Source organism: Aythya fuligula, chromosome 4, assembly GCF_009819795.1.
Source record: "Aythya fuligula isolate bAytFul2 chromosome 4, bAytFul2.pri, whole genome shotgun sequence".
Taxonomy (NCBI): Eukaryota; Metazoa; Chordata; class Aves; order Anseriformes; family Anatidae; genus Aythya; species Aythya fuligula.
Genome location: NC_045562.1, coordinates 4725220 through 4743243, shown reverse-complemented (window position 1 = coordinate 4743243; position 18024 = coordinate 4725220). Strand labels below are relative to the sequence as shown.

General features: G+C 39.5%; 1 protein-coding gene across 1 annotated transcript in view; it reads right to left on the bottom strand.

Annotated features, from left to right (window-relative positions):
• COL25A1 (collagen type XXV alpha 1 chain) overlaps positions 1-18024 on the bottom strand; it is a 299392-nt gene that overhangs the window by 87741 nt on the left and 193627 nt on the right. Inside the window, exons 6-7 of the mRNA XM_032186190.1 lie at positions 7855-7881; positions 7663-7689 (exon numbers count right to left, since the gene is read on the bottom strand). Coding sequence (XP_032042081.1) covers positions 7663-7689; positions 7855-7881 — 54 coding nt within the window. The remainder of the gene's footprint in view (positions 1-7662; positions 7690-7854; positions 7882-18024) is intronic.

Below are 18024 nucleotides of genomic sequence, written 5' to 3'. Positions count from 1 at the left end.
GAGTCCCTCCCCAGCTTTCCATTAGGCCCCTTTTAGGTACTGGAAGGCTGCTGTAAGGTCTGCCCAGGGCCTTCTCTTCTCCAGGCGGAACAACTATAACTCCTGCAGCCTGTCTTCAAAGGAGAGGTGCTCTAGCCCTTTGATCATCCTCCTTGCCCTACTCTGGACTCATCCTCATACTTCCATGTTATTTTTGTGCTGGGGGGCCCAGAGCTGAATGCATTAGGTCTGATCTCTCTCTAATGGTCAGAAAAATGCAGTGCTGGCTTGGACCTAGATCGTCTCCCCATATGCAACATGCACTTCAAGAGAAGGCCAGAAATACAGGAGTATTAAGTGGAACCCAGCAAAGAAATTATAACAAGTGCATAGTTTTTGCATGCGTGGGAGGCTTTAGAAGGCACTGCATCTTCTGGCATCCATGAAGGATAATGTTGGCAAACAATGAGCTTCAAAAAAGGCATAAAAAGATCTATCCTTCCCACAACATGAGTTCTCTTCCTTTCCTGTCACTCTGCTATAAATATAGCCTCAAATATCCCCTAGATCTGTTTTATTTTTTCTCTATCTAAAGTTGTTCTCAATGATGGATTCAAAGTTACTCAATTTTCTCTTTATTTGGTTTGATTCTTCAACTGCACATAGGAAGGGCTCTTGTTCTACACCCTGGGAGGCCCTCACAGAGTACAAAACACTACAATGATCAACAGCGACCACTGGCCCACTAAATTCTACTGCTGACAGCAACTCAAGCTTACCCTGAAACACTAGCTGGTTACAATTTCTACATTAACACATTTGTTGCACAACCCGCTGTAATTTTTGCCCAAACTCCAAGCAAAAAATGATGCTAGGTGGAAGCTAACAGGCCTGTGACCATATTATGCAGTGTCCTGCTTACCTGCCTGGAAACACAGGTAAAGCCTACTCATTCCCATAGAACAGACACAGAGAATACGGAAGGATGGCAGAACCTCACATCATTGCCTCTGATTTCCTACTCAGATGAAATAATTTTCCTCTGACATCCATCACAGTCTCCAAAGATGCCGTTCCCACTAGTGGTCCTAGGTATTTCATAGTACACTCAGTTTTACGCATTGGTCTATGCAAGGCCAAGACTACAAGGTTATCATAACCTTGTTGATTGGCAGGTATAACAACAAACGTTACGTTAGTGGTTTTATACTGCACTGCATACACACCCTCTGGACTACTGCATTTGCTTAGCACAGTAAATGTCACAGTCCTCCTTAGGATTTTCCTTCTGACCTGCCAATAAACCCAAGCTGCACAAGCTTACATGTTCCTGTGAAGACATGGTAAATGAGACAGGAATTACCACCTGCTGTTCACTTGCACTTCCTAAGGTTACAGCCAGCTGCTGCTATTTCACATCAAATCACACAGGCTTCAGGCCAGAGTGATCCTGACACTCTTTATGGTTGCTTTCCCTCCCCCAACACCACCTCCAGTTCTAATTAATCCCTCAGACTGAGTGCCAGTCCTGCAGCTAATTATTGTACCTGCCCTGGGGAACACAGTGTTTGGTATCACCCTGTACAGTGCCATGGACTCTCAGTGGGAGCTCTTTTATATAATCCCTTTTATCATAACTGCTGCTTTCTCCATCAGAAATGCTGCTAACTAAAACAGTGCACCACAACAAGACAAGGATCTAGGATATTTTTTTCACTTAGGCAATCACTCGGCAAGGAGTTATAATTTGAATATATTGTGTAACAATTCAAATTTTGTATTAAAATAATAAAAATGCAATGTTTAAGAACCAGCACAAGCTGTCTCTGACTAGAAATGCTCATTATAAAAAAAGTGTTATTTTCCATAGTGACCTCTGTACTTTCATTGTGAACTCTGCCTGACACTGCACTCCAAATGAACAAAACTGGGAAAAGCCAGCACTTTTTTAGTTCTATTTTAGTCCTAGTATTAGATGAATTTTCATTCATCTGAGTTGTAATAACTTCTCCACACAACTCAGTTACAAGTTCTGATGAGTGACCGCAATCTGACCTACAGAAAATATCCTTCCTGAAGTCATACCTGCTCTCACTGAAACTGGTAGGAAACACCCTGTTCAATCTATGTTGGTCTGCCCCAAAACCAAGTTGGTCCTCACAGCAATAAACTTCTGTCATGTCTTATCATGTTTCTTTTTAAATTTGATTGCTCTAACTCAAGTGTTCAGTACTGTAGTATTTTACAGGACAGCTGCTGTCTGAGATGAAATGCCTACATAATGTTTTCTCAGTCACGGGACAGGGCTGTAGAAAAAGGAACAGGATGTCCAGAGACTTCCTTCCTCACCATTCCTCTGGCATTACTAAAAAGGGGCAAGATGCAAACTGACGGGTGGTGAGTGAAGACACGCACTGCCTAGCTCTTAAGATGGGAATGACAACATCCTCATCTTGGAAGCAGGTATGTGGCACTCTCTAGTGTCACAGCTGTTCTGCATTCCCCAGCGGTACCTCATGAGCAGGACATCAAAGGCATAGCTGGGCCCTGGAGCATCATCCACTGCCAAGAGAATTCTCCTGTGAATGGCATCTCAAGTCTGAGTGTCCCAGTGCTCCAGGCAATGTGGGCAGCCAGTGCAATCTCAGTTCTTTGCTAACTTCACTCCAATTTGTTACCCTGCCCTTCAGCTTAATGGAAAACAGTGGAGCCATGACCAGCTAAAACTGGTGAATTAGAACAGATAATTACTCCCAAGAATGGACCAGGTAAATACCCCTATTGTCTTTTAACAGATAAGTAAACAAAGCCTCAGAATTAACTGCTTACAGGCAAATTTTCTCGAGGAGGCTGCTTCAGTGAAACTTATGTTAACAGAAGACATCATGTAAGTTTTTGTTCAGTGTCCTTACACTGAACATTAGGAGGCACATTAGGAGTATAATTCAAAACAGTGGTTAGATATAGTTTAGAACTAGAAATATAATATGATTGTACACATTGGGCAAGAAAAAAATAACTGCATGGGTAGTCGTATTAGTAAAGCATGATTTGAAAGCAGTGCTGTGTGAATTATGTTTTAAGTAACACACAGAAAAACAGAAAACATTCTTTTATACACACATAGGAATATTGTTTATATCACCATCATAGGAATATTTTTTATATCACCATCACTATATCATCACATTTGTTGCAGCTTTTGACAGCATATTCATATAAAGGAAACCAAAGAATATTTAATTAGGAAAGAAAAACAGCTGGGGACAACACTAATTTATGCTAAAGAAAGCTGAGCAGTCCCTCTATTAAGGCAGATAAAATTATTGAGCAGTATTTATAGAAAAAACTGTGAGGAACATTGAGGAGGATATAATCAAACATTACCAAGACACTGACAGAATAGGCTTAAGTTATGCAAAATTATATTAAAATAATATTCTGACTATAATATTATACATTTGCTTTGACAAGATGAGGATACAAATCAGCTGCATGTATTGTTTGATTTGAACAAAGCTTCCTATTTATAAAACTGATTTACCTGCATTTGCTACAGTTAGCAATGCCTCAAAAATTGGCCTCACCAAAAGCAAGACTCCCAATAAGTCAGATTAATTTATGTTCTACTGTTTTGTGAAGCAGACCTGTTCCCTTCTAAAAAAAATGTGCCAACTCTCAAATGAAAAATAAGACAAAATAAGATAGCTTTAAAAGAAGGTGAACATGATTTATGTAACTCTGTAACTAGTATTTTCTGATTTATGAATGAAGAACTAATTTTATTGATGTCAATAAAGGTTTTCCATTTTGTCAGTAAGCGCAGAAAAAGTCCCAAAATATTGTCTATATATACTTAGAAACATATTAACTAAGGATAATATACATGCACATTAAAAACAAGCCTAATTAATTACCTTTTTTTTTTTTTTTTTTTTTAAGAAAAGATCAGTTCAAAATGCATTTCTTATATAGCTTCAATTTCCCTTTGATATGGGACAGCTTATAAATGTGGTGTACATAATATAACAAGTGAAGCAATACTTCATAGCCTGTACTTACATTATATATACACATATACTTGTATTTAATTCAGTAAGTAGTCTGCTTTCAGGCCTATGTCTGTCTATATTAGACAAATTTTAAATAGTTTTCCAACACAGAAGAGTAGAACCTGCAAAATTTATGTTGCAAAGCAGTGATTCCTCTTTTTAGTGGGCGGCAAATAAAGAGTAAATATATTAAAAGTAAACAGGGAAGAGGACAGGGTTAAATAGAAAAGACTAAAAGACTATATCACTACCAGAGCCCAACTGGTTTAACAGTATATAAAGAACCTGTTTCATCTTCAAGTCAATAAAGGTTAATACAGTAAAATAAACTTCTGAATACCTTTCTTTTCTAGGACTTAATCTCTTCTGCTGAAGAAGTCTGAGAGATGTTATCAATTTTGTGCAAAGCCAGCAGCTAGGAAAATTTACTTAAACATACCAAAAGGAGAAAGTAATTTCATGAAAATACTTCAATATGGCTTCTGGGGAGCTTCTCACTGTACCTAGACCAAAACCAATTTAAAGCCAGCTGCTAGCCCTTAATTTCTAGACCTGATCTCTCATGCATGTGAAGTAAAGGACAGAAGATATTTATTATATCATTTACAGAAGGACAACAACAGACCACTTAAGACACAGTACGAGTTGCTTCACTCCCAAATATTCACCTCTGAACATCTATTTCCATTAATCAGGGTACAATCTCTACTCAGAACACATATAGTCTGCAGTCCTTCCATTATGGAAGGACTTTTTAAAGTCTTAGGCTTTTTAAAGCTGGGATAGAGCAGCTGAGCAACTAGAACAAAGCAATGGATTGACATCAGCATTTATTCTAATAGCCCAAAGGCTAAGAACCGTCATTTTTTATTTTGCCATGGCTCAGTACAGTAATGCAAATCTGCATGGACACGTCACAAAGCCATGTCCTCTGCAAAAAGAAAAGCATCTAAAAGACTTACTAACATTTGTGTATCTTAACTGGTATTGAGGAAAGCTAGTTCTGCATTTGACCTAAATGTTCAGTCTACCAGTACACTGAAGTAGTGAGAAGATATCTGATATAAAAATGTCTAAAGATAAGAAATAAAAAAGGCATTTTTTCAAATAAGATCAGGACTGCTGAATGCACTCGCTTTATCTGTGGTCTCATGAGATCAAAGCACAAATTAATCTGCTGCTCAAGCTCACTCTCGGAGCATGAACTTCTACATCATCCACACAACTGGAATGTTGTTTTTGCTTACACATGGACATAAGTGGATTAGGCCACATGGCATTATGAACCTGAGCTCTTACTCCAACTCTGTAAAATGAAGGAGACTGGTCAACAAATTACTTCTGAATACCTAAGAAAACCTTGCAGATTCTTCTTCTTCCAAAAAAAAAAAAAAAATAATATTCAGACCTGTTATTCTGAAAATATAAGTTTCCCGGCAGTACTTGGAAAATCAAGTTCCTACTGCTTTAATTTACTGAAGATATTTTCAAGTAAACCTGAATCTTAGATAAGTTCAGTATATTCTCATCGTCTCCAGGGACCATAAAATAAGAAGTTTTGAGATTTCAGAAAGAAGAATCTCTCAAAATGTAAAGACCCAGAAAGAAAACCTGAAATGGTATATGCAGGGACAGAAATAAATTATTTTTTTGTTTCTTAAATGCTTTTTCTTTTAATTTCAGCAGGATTTTAAGAGCTTAAGGTCCCACCTTGACCTGGAGAGTCTCCACAATTTATATGGATTTCTTTTACTAAGTGGTTTTCTTTTAGTTCCTGAAAATACCAGGAGAAAAGAAAGCAGCTATAAAAAAGAATAAAGGATCATTGTAAAATTTCCAAATCATAAAAATAACTTGGAACAATAAAATCTTTATTAAACTAAGTGCTAGTCTCAAACAATATGTAAAAATATCACAAATAAGCTTCAAGCTCTATGTCTCTAAAAGTTGAATTAGCTTTAAAATGTCCAACACTTTCAGACATTTTATCCAATCTGTTTGCAAACTTGTTGAATCCAAATGCTGACTTCATTCCAGGGTCACCTACAGGTACCACACTTCAGAGTATGGTATCACCTCCAAAAACATTTATTTGACATAGGTGGAAAACTATACATAAAGGTAACCAACCAGGTTTAAATGGGTTTGGTTTCATTTGGTGCATGACTGTCTGACACACGTAATTTCCATTAATTACATTGTAAATCCCGTGGCACAGCAAGATTCACCCTGAAAACAGTCATCAAAAGAGAGAAATGCTGTACTATGAGACACAAAGTGGTCAGAGGCATCGTAGTACTTACTGCTCATGAAGTACATGGGGGGGGGGAATAAAAAAGAAGCAGAAGAATAGAAGCTGCTGTAGAACACACTCAAGCCCACTTCAGAAAAAGAGGGAAAACCAGCAAGACTGGAAAAAATACCTAAACATTCAATAAGGTGCTGTTCACCAGTTCTTCCTCTCTTCTGCTGACCTCATTCAGTTCCTCTCCTGTATTCAGATAGCCTCAATTGGTAGCCCCTACTGCACAAATAACGTCATAATGTCCTTAAATGTAAATTCCTTAGGTTGGGTGTTTTTTGGTTCTTAGCAGCACTTGATTTAACAGCACCATAATATGGCTACCAACATAGCCATAACCATGATCTGTATGGTCCAGAGAGGACTCTACTGCCTTCCAATACATGGGACATGTCTTGGTAAAGCAGGACACAACAGTAATTGAACCCTGGAGGTAGTACAATGCTGATAGCACCAACACCAAATTCCAATAGATAACTATGTTATGACTTTAAATAATTTTACTAACTAGGGGAAAAAAAAATAAAGTGAGAAGAAATAATAAAATAACATCACAAATTCAAAATATTCTGCTTATTTGGCAGAAAAAAAAAAAATATCAATGGAAATACGCACCAAATATGCAACTAAAGAAGAAAGTCACTGTATCGTTAAAACAATGTAACCAAACTTCTTCTAATGAAGCACAGATGTAAAGAACAATGAACTGGCACAGCCTAATTCACCCCTGTATTACTCTTTATTTCTGTTAAAATGAACATGATATTTAAAAATTAAAACAATCTTTATGTTTCCACATCTAAACCATGTTCTGTCTGTCTGGACATGTTTAAGTCATAATATTGTTATTATTAAAAAAATAATAAATACATATCATGAAAAAGAGCTAGTACATGCATAAGTATTTGTTTACACTTTACTAAATGATAGGTATATTTTATGTGAAATCTAGAACTACATTTCTTATAAATCCACTGACCCTCTGCATTGTGGGAGCCCATGCAAGGCGTGAAAACATTGCTGGGGAAACTGAAAGGTTTGGTTAGGAAAGCTTTTATATAGCAGAGCAAAATCACTGAAACCTGCTTCCACCCCCACAAGGGAAATTTTATATTTTAAAGCATTACTTACTATTGTTACTTAAGTCTTCTCAGACACTATCTGGTCACGTTCAGTATTACTGTCCTGCAGACACTGACTTCAACATGCAGGGTAAATGCAGCTAATAAGCATAATTAGCTCAGACAGTGTATTTAATTTAGTTTTGCACTAAGGACTAATTGCCTACTCAGCGAAGGGGAAGTGTAACATTTTTTTTAAGATGCTTACCCGAGGGCCCTGATCACCTTGATCTCCCTGCAAAGTGGAAAGATGAGATGATAGGTTTAACACAGCATCTGTGTGCTACCCAGCTCTCGTACATAATCTAACATTACACTGTGTCAATACAAACTGTGTCTTTAGTTCATGCTGCGACGGCTTTCCATTGACCTTGGAAGTGTCACCCGTACATCAACTTACCTTCTCGCCTTTTGGACCAGGAGGGCCCTGAAAGAAAAAGAAACAAAGATTTAAACTTGATGAAGTCTGCGACACTGCAGAAAGAGGTCTGAGCAAACCTGGGATTTCTTCATAACAAAGTATGCCCTTATAAATTTTCATACCAAATACCAGGGATATTCCAGAGACAGCTTCTTCACAGTAATAATAATAGTCACAGTGCAGCTATTCCTTGAATAGTTTGCTCACTCCATGTGCTAAATCAGACTGCTCCGACAAGCAAAACTATGCCTGATATGGCAAAATTTCTATTGATTTCAGCTAGGAGCAACAGTTTATCTCCTATCGGATAAAAAATGTTTTCTAATCCTGTAAAACTTCTTTGCAAGTGCAGTTAATAAATTCACAAGCTTATAAATCTGCCATTTATTTTGGCACCCTTCTTAGCTTATATTGCCAAAGAAAAATGGATCAGGGAATCTAAAAGTAGTGCTTTCATTCCTATCTTTGGAAACACTGAAATTGATGTTTAGTCTCAAGCTTGCTCTTTTTAGGTAAAATAAGCTCTTTTATGAGAAATTTGTGTAACATGATTTTGCAGAAGTAATATTGATTGTTACTTACCACGAGACAAACTGTAAGGTGACAGTACCACAAAACAGCAAGGTCCTTTACTATTTTTATTTCTTTTAGGCACCTTCCAGAAAGCTACCAGCAGGTTTTCTAAAACAGTAGTTTTCAGATTAGTGGCTCGTGAATAAAAATGCTTGAGGTCTGCAGAGAACTGGTTCCTTACACAGTGCAGACTCTACCTCCAGCTTTCTGAAAGCTATGCAGGTGTTCCATTACAAAGAAGGACCTGAGGTATGTATGAAAGCAGCTGGAAACAGAGAAGGAGCCATCCAAGCTGGCAGGGTACACTATTATAACAGAAAGAGCGCTGTGTGTGCATGTATATGTGCTGCATGTAGAACAAATTGCGTTGCTACCAGCAACACAATTAGAAATAACCGAGGTTACTGAGCTGACCATGTTTGGGCCATTTCACAGTTTTCATTTGTAAAAATTCATGTGGCCCATGTAAATGCAAATGCGGGGAAGGTCAGTCTGCCATGTATTAAAGATGTGATCAACCACATGCGAGTCTGAGAATTCCTATTGTAGACAATTTTCTGTTTATTTTTAAGGGTTTCTGATGCATCTCAGAGAAGAGCCCCTGCTGCTGAATCTTTCAAGGAATTAAAGCATATGCCTCCCCTTCCACAGTCTGCCACTTCTTCTACCTGCTGCAGAGGACATGGGAGCAAGTCTTCTACCTGGCCTCCTGCATCCCCTGTAGGAAGGGCAGTGCTTGCTGCAGGCTGAGTGGAAACCACGTGCACCACTCACTATGATCCCTGTCCCCTTTCTGTTCTCCTGCATGAACTTGGCCTCTTCAGAAAGGGATGAAGCAAAATAACTGGATACAACCTTGCTGTATCTTTATGGTCTCTACATTGTTATTATTTTTCTCATACGTGATCCCATATTGCCCCTCTCCAATGCACAGGTTTATATATATATATACAAATATATAATATATGTACACATACTGGAAAACACGTACAACATAGTCCACAGCTAGCTAGAGGCACCCTGTGCTTACTTGGACATGACATTACAGCAGAGATCATTTTCAACAGGCTCATTTTAAAACACACACATGTGCTACCAAGCTACCGAATTTGTACACTCACACCATTGTTAACACTAAGTGTGGAATAGGAAGAACTAAAAATCACTCCGTGCTGGCTGTTACTGCTTTTTTTTTTTATGGTGAACACTGAGCACAAGCAGAGGGCTGTGGCTGTTCTATCTCCTTCAATTATCAAACCATTACAGGCTCTGAATATCTTACTGGCTGCAAACTACAAATAGCATGACCCCCATCTGCTACAGTCAGAATCCTATTTCTTGGATCTCAGGCATGAAATTATAGATAACATGACATGACTGAGACTGCAGACAGATGTTGGCTTTTGGATCTTGCTGCGATCATGGCAGATGTTACTGTCTTCATCCAGATGCTCGGTGCTGTTCTTACGCCCAAGGGTACTCCTGCATGCTGAGAGTATGGGCTCACAGCTGTCCTGGGGCATGCCTGCCACTGCCTTGCCAGCCAGTACAAAATAAGATGCCAAAGACTGCCCCAGCTAGCTCAATGGGACAGAAACAAGGCTGAATCACACCAGTAGATTGGTGAACTGCTAGACCTGTACCACTGTGGCAATATGCTTAGCTGTCTCCACCTGCAAAGGTAGCCCTTGTGTATCCATCCCCTGCAGATTTTCCTTCTAAGAGATCTCTGAAAGTATAATGCACACCCAGACATTTTGTTTGATCCTTGAAGTTACTGAAGCGCATGTGGGGTCAATGCAGTCTTTGGTCCCAGACAACATGGGTTCATGAGGGGTAGGTTCTGCCTATACAAATTTGATTTCCTTTTATGATAAGATCACCCATCTAGTTGATCAAGGGAAACCAGCTGATGTGGTCTTTTTGGACTTCAGCAAGTCTTTTGACACAGTTTCCCATAGGATTCTACTGGACAAAATGTCCAGCATACAGCTAAACAAAAACATCATATGACGGGTGAGCAATTGGCTGACGGGCAGGGCTCAAAGAGTTGTGGTAAATGGGGCCACACCTGGCTGGCAGATGGTTACTAGTGGGGTACCTCAGGGCTCCATTTTAGGGCCAGTCCTCTTCAATGTTTTTATAAATGATTTGGATGTAGGACTAGAAGGTGTTCTGAGCAAATTTGCTGACGACACCAAACTTGGAGGAGTTGTGGACTTGGCTGAGGGTGGAAAGGCCTTACAGAGAGACCTGGACAGATTGCAGAGCTGAGCGATCACCAGCCACATGAAGTTTAACAAAAAAGTGCCAGGTCTTGTGCCTGGGACGGGGCAACCCTGGCTATACATACAGACTGGGCGATGAGATGCTGGAGAGCAGCCTAGAAGAGAGGGATCTGGGGGTTGTGGTTGACAACAAGTTGAATGTGAGCCAGCAGTGTGCCCTGGCAGCCAGGAGGGCCAACCGTACCCTGGGGTGCATCAAGCACGGCATCGCTAGGCGGTCAAGGGAGGTGATTGCCCCGCTCTGCTCTGCACTGGTTCGGCCTCACCTCGAGTACTGTGTGCAGTTCTGGGCACCACAGTACAAGAAGGACATTAAACTGTTGGAGAGTGTCCAGAGGAGGGCGACGAAGGTAGTGAAGGGCCTAGAGAGGAAGACGTATGACGAACAGCTGAGATCAATGGGCCTGTTCAGCCTGGAGAAGAGGAGGCTGAGAGGGACCTCATTGCAGTCTACAACTTCCTCCCAAGGGGGAGTGGAGGGGCAGGCGCTGACCTGTTCTCCATAATCACCAGTGATAGGACCCATGGGAATGGCGTTAAGCTGAGGCAGGGGAGGTTTAGGCTGGACACCAGGAAGAGGTTCTTCACCGAGAGGGTGGTTGCACACAGGAACAGACTCCCCAGGGACGTAGTCACTGCACCAAGCCTGTCTGAATTTAAGAAGTGATTGGACTGTGCACTTAGGCACATGGTCTAAACTTTTGGTTAGACCTGTGCGGTGCCAGTAGTTGGACTTGATAATCCTTATGGGTCCCTTCCAACTCGGGATATTCTATGATTCTATGAAAGTATAATCCACACCCAGACATTTTGTTGTTGTTGTTGAGATGATCACATATTTCAATGAAATGTTGTCCTAATTTCTCCAGGCAGGGCTTTCTGAAGATTACCTGTCCTCATCATATTTGGAAATCTGTTCTCCATTAATTGCTCTCTTCTGGGTGAAGCTAGGGATTAGGACCATTTGATGTTTGCTCTCCCCAAGTGCTACATGCCGTCTTTTCTATCAAGTCACCCTTTCAGCCTACAAACTTTTCATACAAAGCCTTCATCAGCATATGACAACTGTATTGTATGAGAAGTTAGAAACAACTTTTCAAGAGGCCACGAGGGTGAACATTCTCACGAGTCTCTGCACTTGTATTTGCAATGTTTTTCCTTTCCATCAAGAGGTTAGAAAAACAAACAATTCCAAGCAAAAATAGCTTATTGGATGTTATCAAAGAGAAACAGTGTGGTTTCATCGAAAGAAAATTAATGCAATGCCTGTATGGCTTGTTCACCCATCTCTGGCTCTTCTCCCATTGTTTCAATTGTTTTCTATTGTTTTTGCAAGTTTAAAAGACAAATTCCTATCCTCGGTCTTTGACATCTTCTTTCCATTTGCGCTGAGAAATTCTCCCAAGGTTTTTACTGCAGAATTTATTAGTGTGTGTACATTGAGTGGGGGAAGGGAAGAAGAAAAATCTGAGGGAAAGTTAGGTTTGCGGAGGTGGGGTGTGATTAGGAGACAGATTTGTTTAAAGGAGGGCAAGATTTCTTCTGTTTAAGGGCACAGACACAAAGAACTGAGTGAGTAAAATAACACTAGCTTTGTAGGCCACAGCATAGACATCCTGCTTTTTTCCCAAGGAGACTTCTGCACTTTCATTTATGAGATGGCAGAGATCAAGCCACTAGCTGCTGCACAAATGTGAAAGCATTTTGTGTAAGTTATATGAAACGTCTGAGGTCAGAGCATTTCTGAAATAACTTTACAGTGTTTTCACTGGAAACAGAGGCTCTTTTCTCAAAGTGTAATTATCTGCTCCAGACTACTATACATTTCCAAAGAGAGTTTATAGCCTGCTTCACATAAGGAAGGCCTTGTAAATCACAAACACATGCAAAATCTGCATTCATAATTAGGCGACAAATACTACTGTTTTTAAAACAGGACCTTCTAAAGCAGACTGAAAGCCCTCCAGGCACCTGCCAGCCAAGAACAAAACTGAAATTGAGGTCAAATCCATAATCCATTCTACAGCCATGTACAAGATTGTCGGCAGGTTTTTTTTTTGTTTTTTTTTTTTTTTTGGGGGGGGGGGGGGGGGGAGGGAGTCAACAACCATCAAAATCCCATTTCCATTTTTTCATTTCCAATGAAACCACCCTTACATTATTATAAATACATGTACAATGAATGGAAGGGCAAGAGGACACAGTACTGGAAAACAAGAGACCAACATTTATAGTCTTCATTCAGACAACATTCAGAGGACCTCTTCAAAAGCCAATATTTGATTTATGTTGTTTTTTACAAGCATTCATAATGATCTGAATTCTTAACACATATCTTTCCTCCATTTTCTATTGCTGCAGATCTGCCCTTAGCCATAAGTCAGCGACTTCTACCATGACTTCCCAAATAACTGTAATACGGAAAGTTCTACTACGACTTCACAAAAAAGGCTTCAAGCATTGAGGAGAAAATAGAAGTGGAAATAGTAAGGGGTACACACTCAGGAAGGGGCTCAAAGAAACAGCAATGCTTCTGGGCTACATGCAAAGTTCCCAAGCCAGGGAAGAAGAATCCAGATTTTTGATGACATTTAAATAACCCAAACAATGCCACCACTGCAGAAAAGACCTGTTGCAGCAGAAGCTGGCAACAATCAACCCAGTAATGTCAGTTGGGCTGTGAGAGTCCTAGGTCACAATGGAATTGTCTTCTTCAGGCTTCCTAAGGAACCAGAGATGTCAAACTCAACAACTCCAACCAGATGGAGCTACCACAGCAGACACTGGTAATAACAACCTTTTAGATACTGTCACCACTTTTCTACATTTCCAACAGAACAACTATAGCCATGGGCTAAAGCATTCTGGCAGGTAGAGGACTGAATGAAGCTTGCAAGATCCCACCTCTGTTTTGATTTTGGGTTAAACAACACACCATGCCTTCATCCCTACAGGCAGCTGTGGCATCCACAGTAAGGCTGTAACTGGCAGCATAAGGAAAGAGTGGCCTTGTGGAGAGGAGAAGAAAAGTGAACCAGTCAGTCCAACAATAACTAAGCAAATTCAAAACACAAATACATGCGCCAACTTAGTTAATCATATTTTCACAACTGCATGACAAGCCATACATTGTCTAAATTAGCTCAACTCCTGCAACTTGTTTTGAAGATAAAATTTGATTGCATCATGTAACAACAAACTACCGGGGATAAGTTTGACTTTTGTTTCTTTGAAATTTGGGTCATGACTTTCACCTTTACCAAATTACAAGCTGCTGACTGGACCAACATTCCCCAGTCTAACCTATAACTGCCGCAAAATATTAGGATCAGGTATGCCGAATCCTAAGATAAGAAGTTACAAGGAGTATTAAGAAACACAATATCATTTCAAAGTTCCTACGCTCATTTTAGTTGTGTCCACTATGCAAGCCCTAAACTACTGAGCAATGTGGTTTTGGCATTTGCTAATCTTGGCCACGTTTGCAGCCAATGTTTACATATGCTAGTTTACAATGCCAACATCTCACTTTGCATCAATTTTACAAGTGTTCACAAGAATTTCCAGTGAATCTGACAGCTTCTACCTCTGAAATTATATTCCCTTCTCTTTTTTATATTTCATTCTTCCCATGGGATATAGCTGACTTATGGTGAAACCTTTAAAACACAAACAACTGCCCAACAGCTACCAACAAAAGACTCGTACTGATCTTTCTTTGACTCCCCTTATATTCTCCAATTTTTGTTACAATATTCCAAGGCAGAGGAAATGAAACTTGAATATTTGACACAATAACTGCCTGACTTAATAAATGCTATGTAAATGGATGTAACTTGAGAAACGTAAAATTCATGTATATAACAATCTAGATAAACAGCTCAGTTAACATTCATATCAACAAGTAAATTGTAAGTGAACCCTGCCATCAATTCATACATTTGTACTCAGGACTCAGTGGTTTGTGCCAATACATAAACCAGACATGTCCATAAACTGCAGGCAGGAGAGCACAGTCTACCCAAAATGTGTCAAGAAATTGAAGGTTTGTAGTATAATAACTGTAATTTAGACATGCATCTTAATTTCTCATGCAATGCTCCTGCTGAGATTAGGATGGGGGTGCTTTTTTGAACTTTACAATATTGCTCATAAAAATCATCAGATAATTACAGAAGCTGCAAATGGGTCTGTGCTAACTAATTCATTACACAGGAAGAAACATAGGGCTCAGTGTCCCATTTAAGACAAGGTCTCCTCATCCTTTACCTGACATCCTTGCACTCATTTTTTAATCAATAAGACTGTCCTCTTCCCTCCTCTTTTTTTTTTTTTTTTTTTTTTTTTTTTTTTTTTTTTTTTTTTGCAAAACCACAAATTTAGACATAAAAGATTCCACGGTACAAAGTGTGTGACTGTGTACCCATTGCTTGAGCATGACAAATCAAGGATCAACCATAATATAATTTAAGCAAATATAATCTGAATCAACTACTGTGTAATTCCTGAGAATTGAGTAGCTGCAACACATTCAACAAGGCCAAGTGCCAGGTCCTGCACCTGGGGCACAACAACCCCAAGCTGAGCTACAGGCTGGGAGATGAGTGGCTGGAAAGCTGCTTGGCAGAGAAGGACCTGGGAGTATTGGTTGATAGTTGGCTGAATATGAGCCAGCAGTGTGCTCAGGTGGCCAAGAAGGCCAACAGCATCCTGACTTGCATAAGAAGCAGTGTGGCCAGCAGGGCTAGGAAAGTGATTGTCCCCCTGTACTCAGCTCTGGTGAGGCCGCACCTTGAGTACTGTGTTCAGTTTTGGGACCCTCACTACAAGAAGGACATGGAGGTGCTCGAGCGAGTCCAGAGAAGGGCAACAAAGCTGGTGAGGAGCCTGGAGAACAAGTCTTACGAGGAGCGGCTGAGGGAGCTGGGATTGTTCAGCCTGGAGAAGAGGAGGTTCAGGGGTGACCTTATTGCTCTCTATAGGTACATTAAAAGAGGCTGTAGCAAGGTGCGGGTTGGTCTATTCTCCCACATGCCTGGTGACAGGACGAGGGGGAATGGGCTAAAGTTGCACCAGGGGAGGTTTAGGTTGGGTATTAGGAAAAATTCTTTACCAAAAGGGTTGTTAGGCATTGGAAAGGGCTGTCCAGGGAAGTGGTGGAGTCACCATCCCTGGAGGTCTTTAAAAGATGTAGAGCTTAGTGATATGGCTTAGTGAAGGACTTACTAATGTTAGGTCAGAGGTTGGACTAGATCTCAGATGTCTCTTCCAACCTAGATGGTACTGTGTGATTCTATGATTCTGCGATTCCAGAAAGACCAAGGATATGGTGATATGGTGACAGAAAAACTTGTCATGTTACTAAAGATTAAAAAAAAAAAAAAAAAAAAAAAAAAAAAGTTTCTGGTAAAGTAAAAAGCCTCCTAGATACCATTTATTGTTTATAGCATCATAAGTATTTTCTGAACATAAGCCCTCATTGCCTTCCTTGTCTAGGTGTCTAGGGTACACATTCTTATTCTCCTACCTGCTAATTAAGCATCTATTTACTGGTATTAGTTTTGATGCAATACTGTAAATAAAAACAAACAAAAATCAACATAATGGAAATTCCACAAAATGGAACTTGTAAAACAGCACATAATAACACAGACAAGAAAATCTAACAGTGCCAAGGCTCTCATTTTATAAGAAAATACAGAGAATTTGTTTTCCATAACACCAGAGGTGCAAGGAAGATGTGGACATATAACCTGGGCTTACATCAAAGACAGAGACATGAAAATTTTAGCTAGCCCTCATAATTGCAGGAAGGCATTTGCAAATACAACTGATGTGTGCCCTGCAGAATCAAAATTCCTCAAACTGAACACTTAGCTTTTGATAGTATTACTGGTACATTTTCTATTTACAAAATGATTTCAGGATTTTTTGGAGTTCAACCTATGTTAGAAAAGCTTTTTTAATAAATAAATAAATAAATACCAGTTTCAGTGTTCAATCCTTGGTATTTAAAAATAAAAAAAAAAATAGAGAGAGAGAGACCTGTCTTTGATATGGATTGTTTTGAGCCTCCTTCCTGATACTCCACCAGATCCCTGTTTCATTACACTCCCACATTAGATTGGAAAAAGCAACATGTGCCATCTTATAGTATGACTAAGATTAACTCATCCTCCAGTATCTCAGGTAGGCTGCTCTGCATTCCTTGACATTCACAGTGCCTCCCAAATTCTTTCTCCTCTTCTATTTGCTGTTTCATTAAGAACAAACACTTGGGGTCTTGATCCATCCTACATGAGACTACTAAAAAGTAGATTAATTCTGTATCTCTGCTATATCCTCTCCAACAACAATGTGTACTTGTGTGCATATGTCCGCACAAATGAGCATGCTTGTGGTGGAATTTAAATACAAGACTGCATTTTTATCAGAGCAAACACTTGGTATCTGAGTGTTTATGTCAGACATGGCAGAAAAAAATCAACATATATCATGGTAACTATGGAATAAACAAAAAGGAGTCTGCTATCAATAGACGAAAATATTTATGAGAAATCATGATGGGCTTCTTGATAGAAGTTCAATAGCTGATAACATTCAATAATAAGACAAAGTGCAGTTGATTAGGGTCTTTTACTTTCAGCAGTAAATATTCACTGAAGTCAACAGAAATGACCCCACAGGAATTCAAGGAGCAATGGATTAAGCAACTATAAACCAGCACGCTTGGGAGACAGGAAGACAAAGAAGAATGAAAGGCTGCCTACAGCAAGTTTTACAATAAAAAGAATTAGAATGCAAACAGTTTTCAAAGTAGATTGCTTCACCTTTTCCTCAGAAGAATTGCATTTATTGTTGTGTCAAACTACTGAAGTGGGAAAGAAGTTATAGCTATAAACAGTTTTTATTGCCACAGACTTCACACCTTCTATTTTGCATTGAACATTAAAAGGGATATGAAACAAAGGAGAATAAATAACTAGACCTGCTTAACCCCCCAATTATTCCCTTTTATTAGAAAAGCAATAGCATGGTACTCTTCAGAAAAAAACTCTTCAGAAGAGTTTTCTGCACTTGCCTGTGAGGACTTTATCAGTAAGCAGCCCTTAAGTAGACTGTACCAATACAGAGTTATTTTGCTGAAAGGGTAGGATATCCATCTGGCCCGCAGCCTAAGCAGATATGTTACCTACTGATGTCTTGAACCGATCAAAACATTCTGCTTTATGGAAGCAATTAACATACTCAAAAAAAAAAAAAAAAAAAAAAAAAAAAAAACTAACTC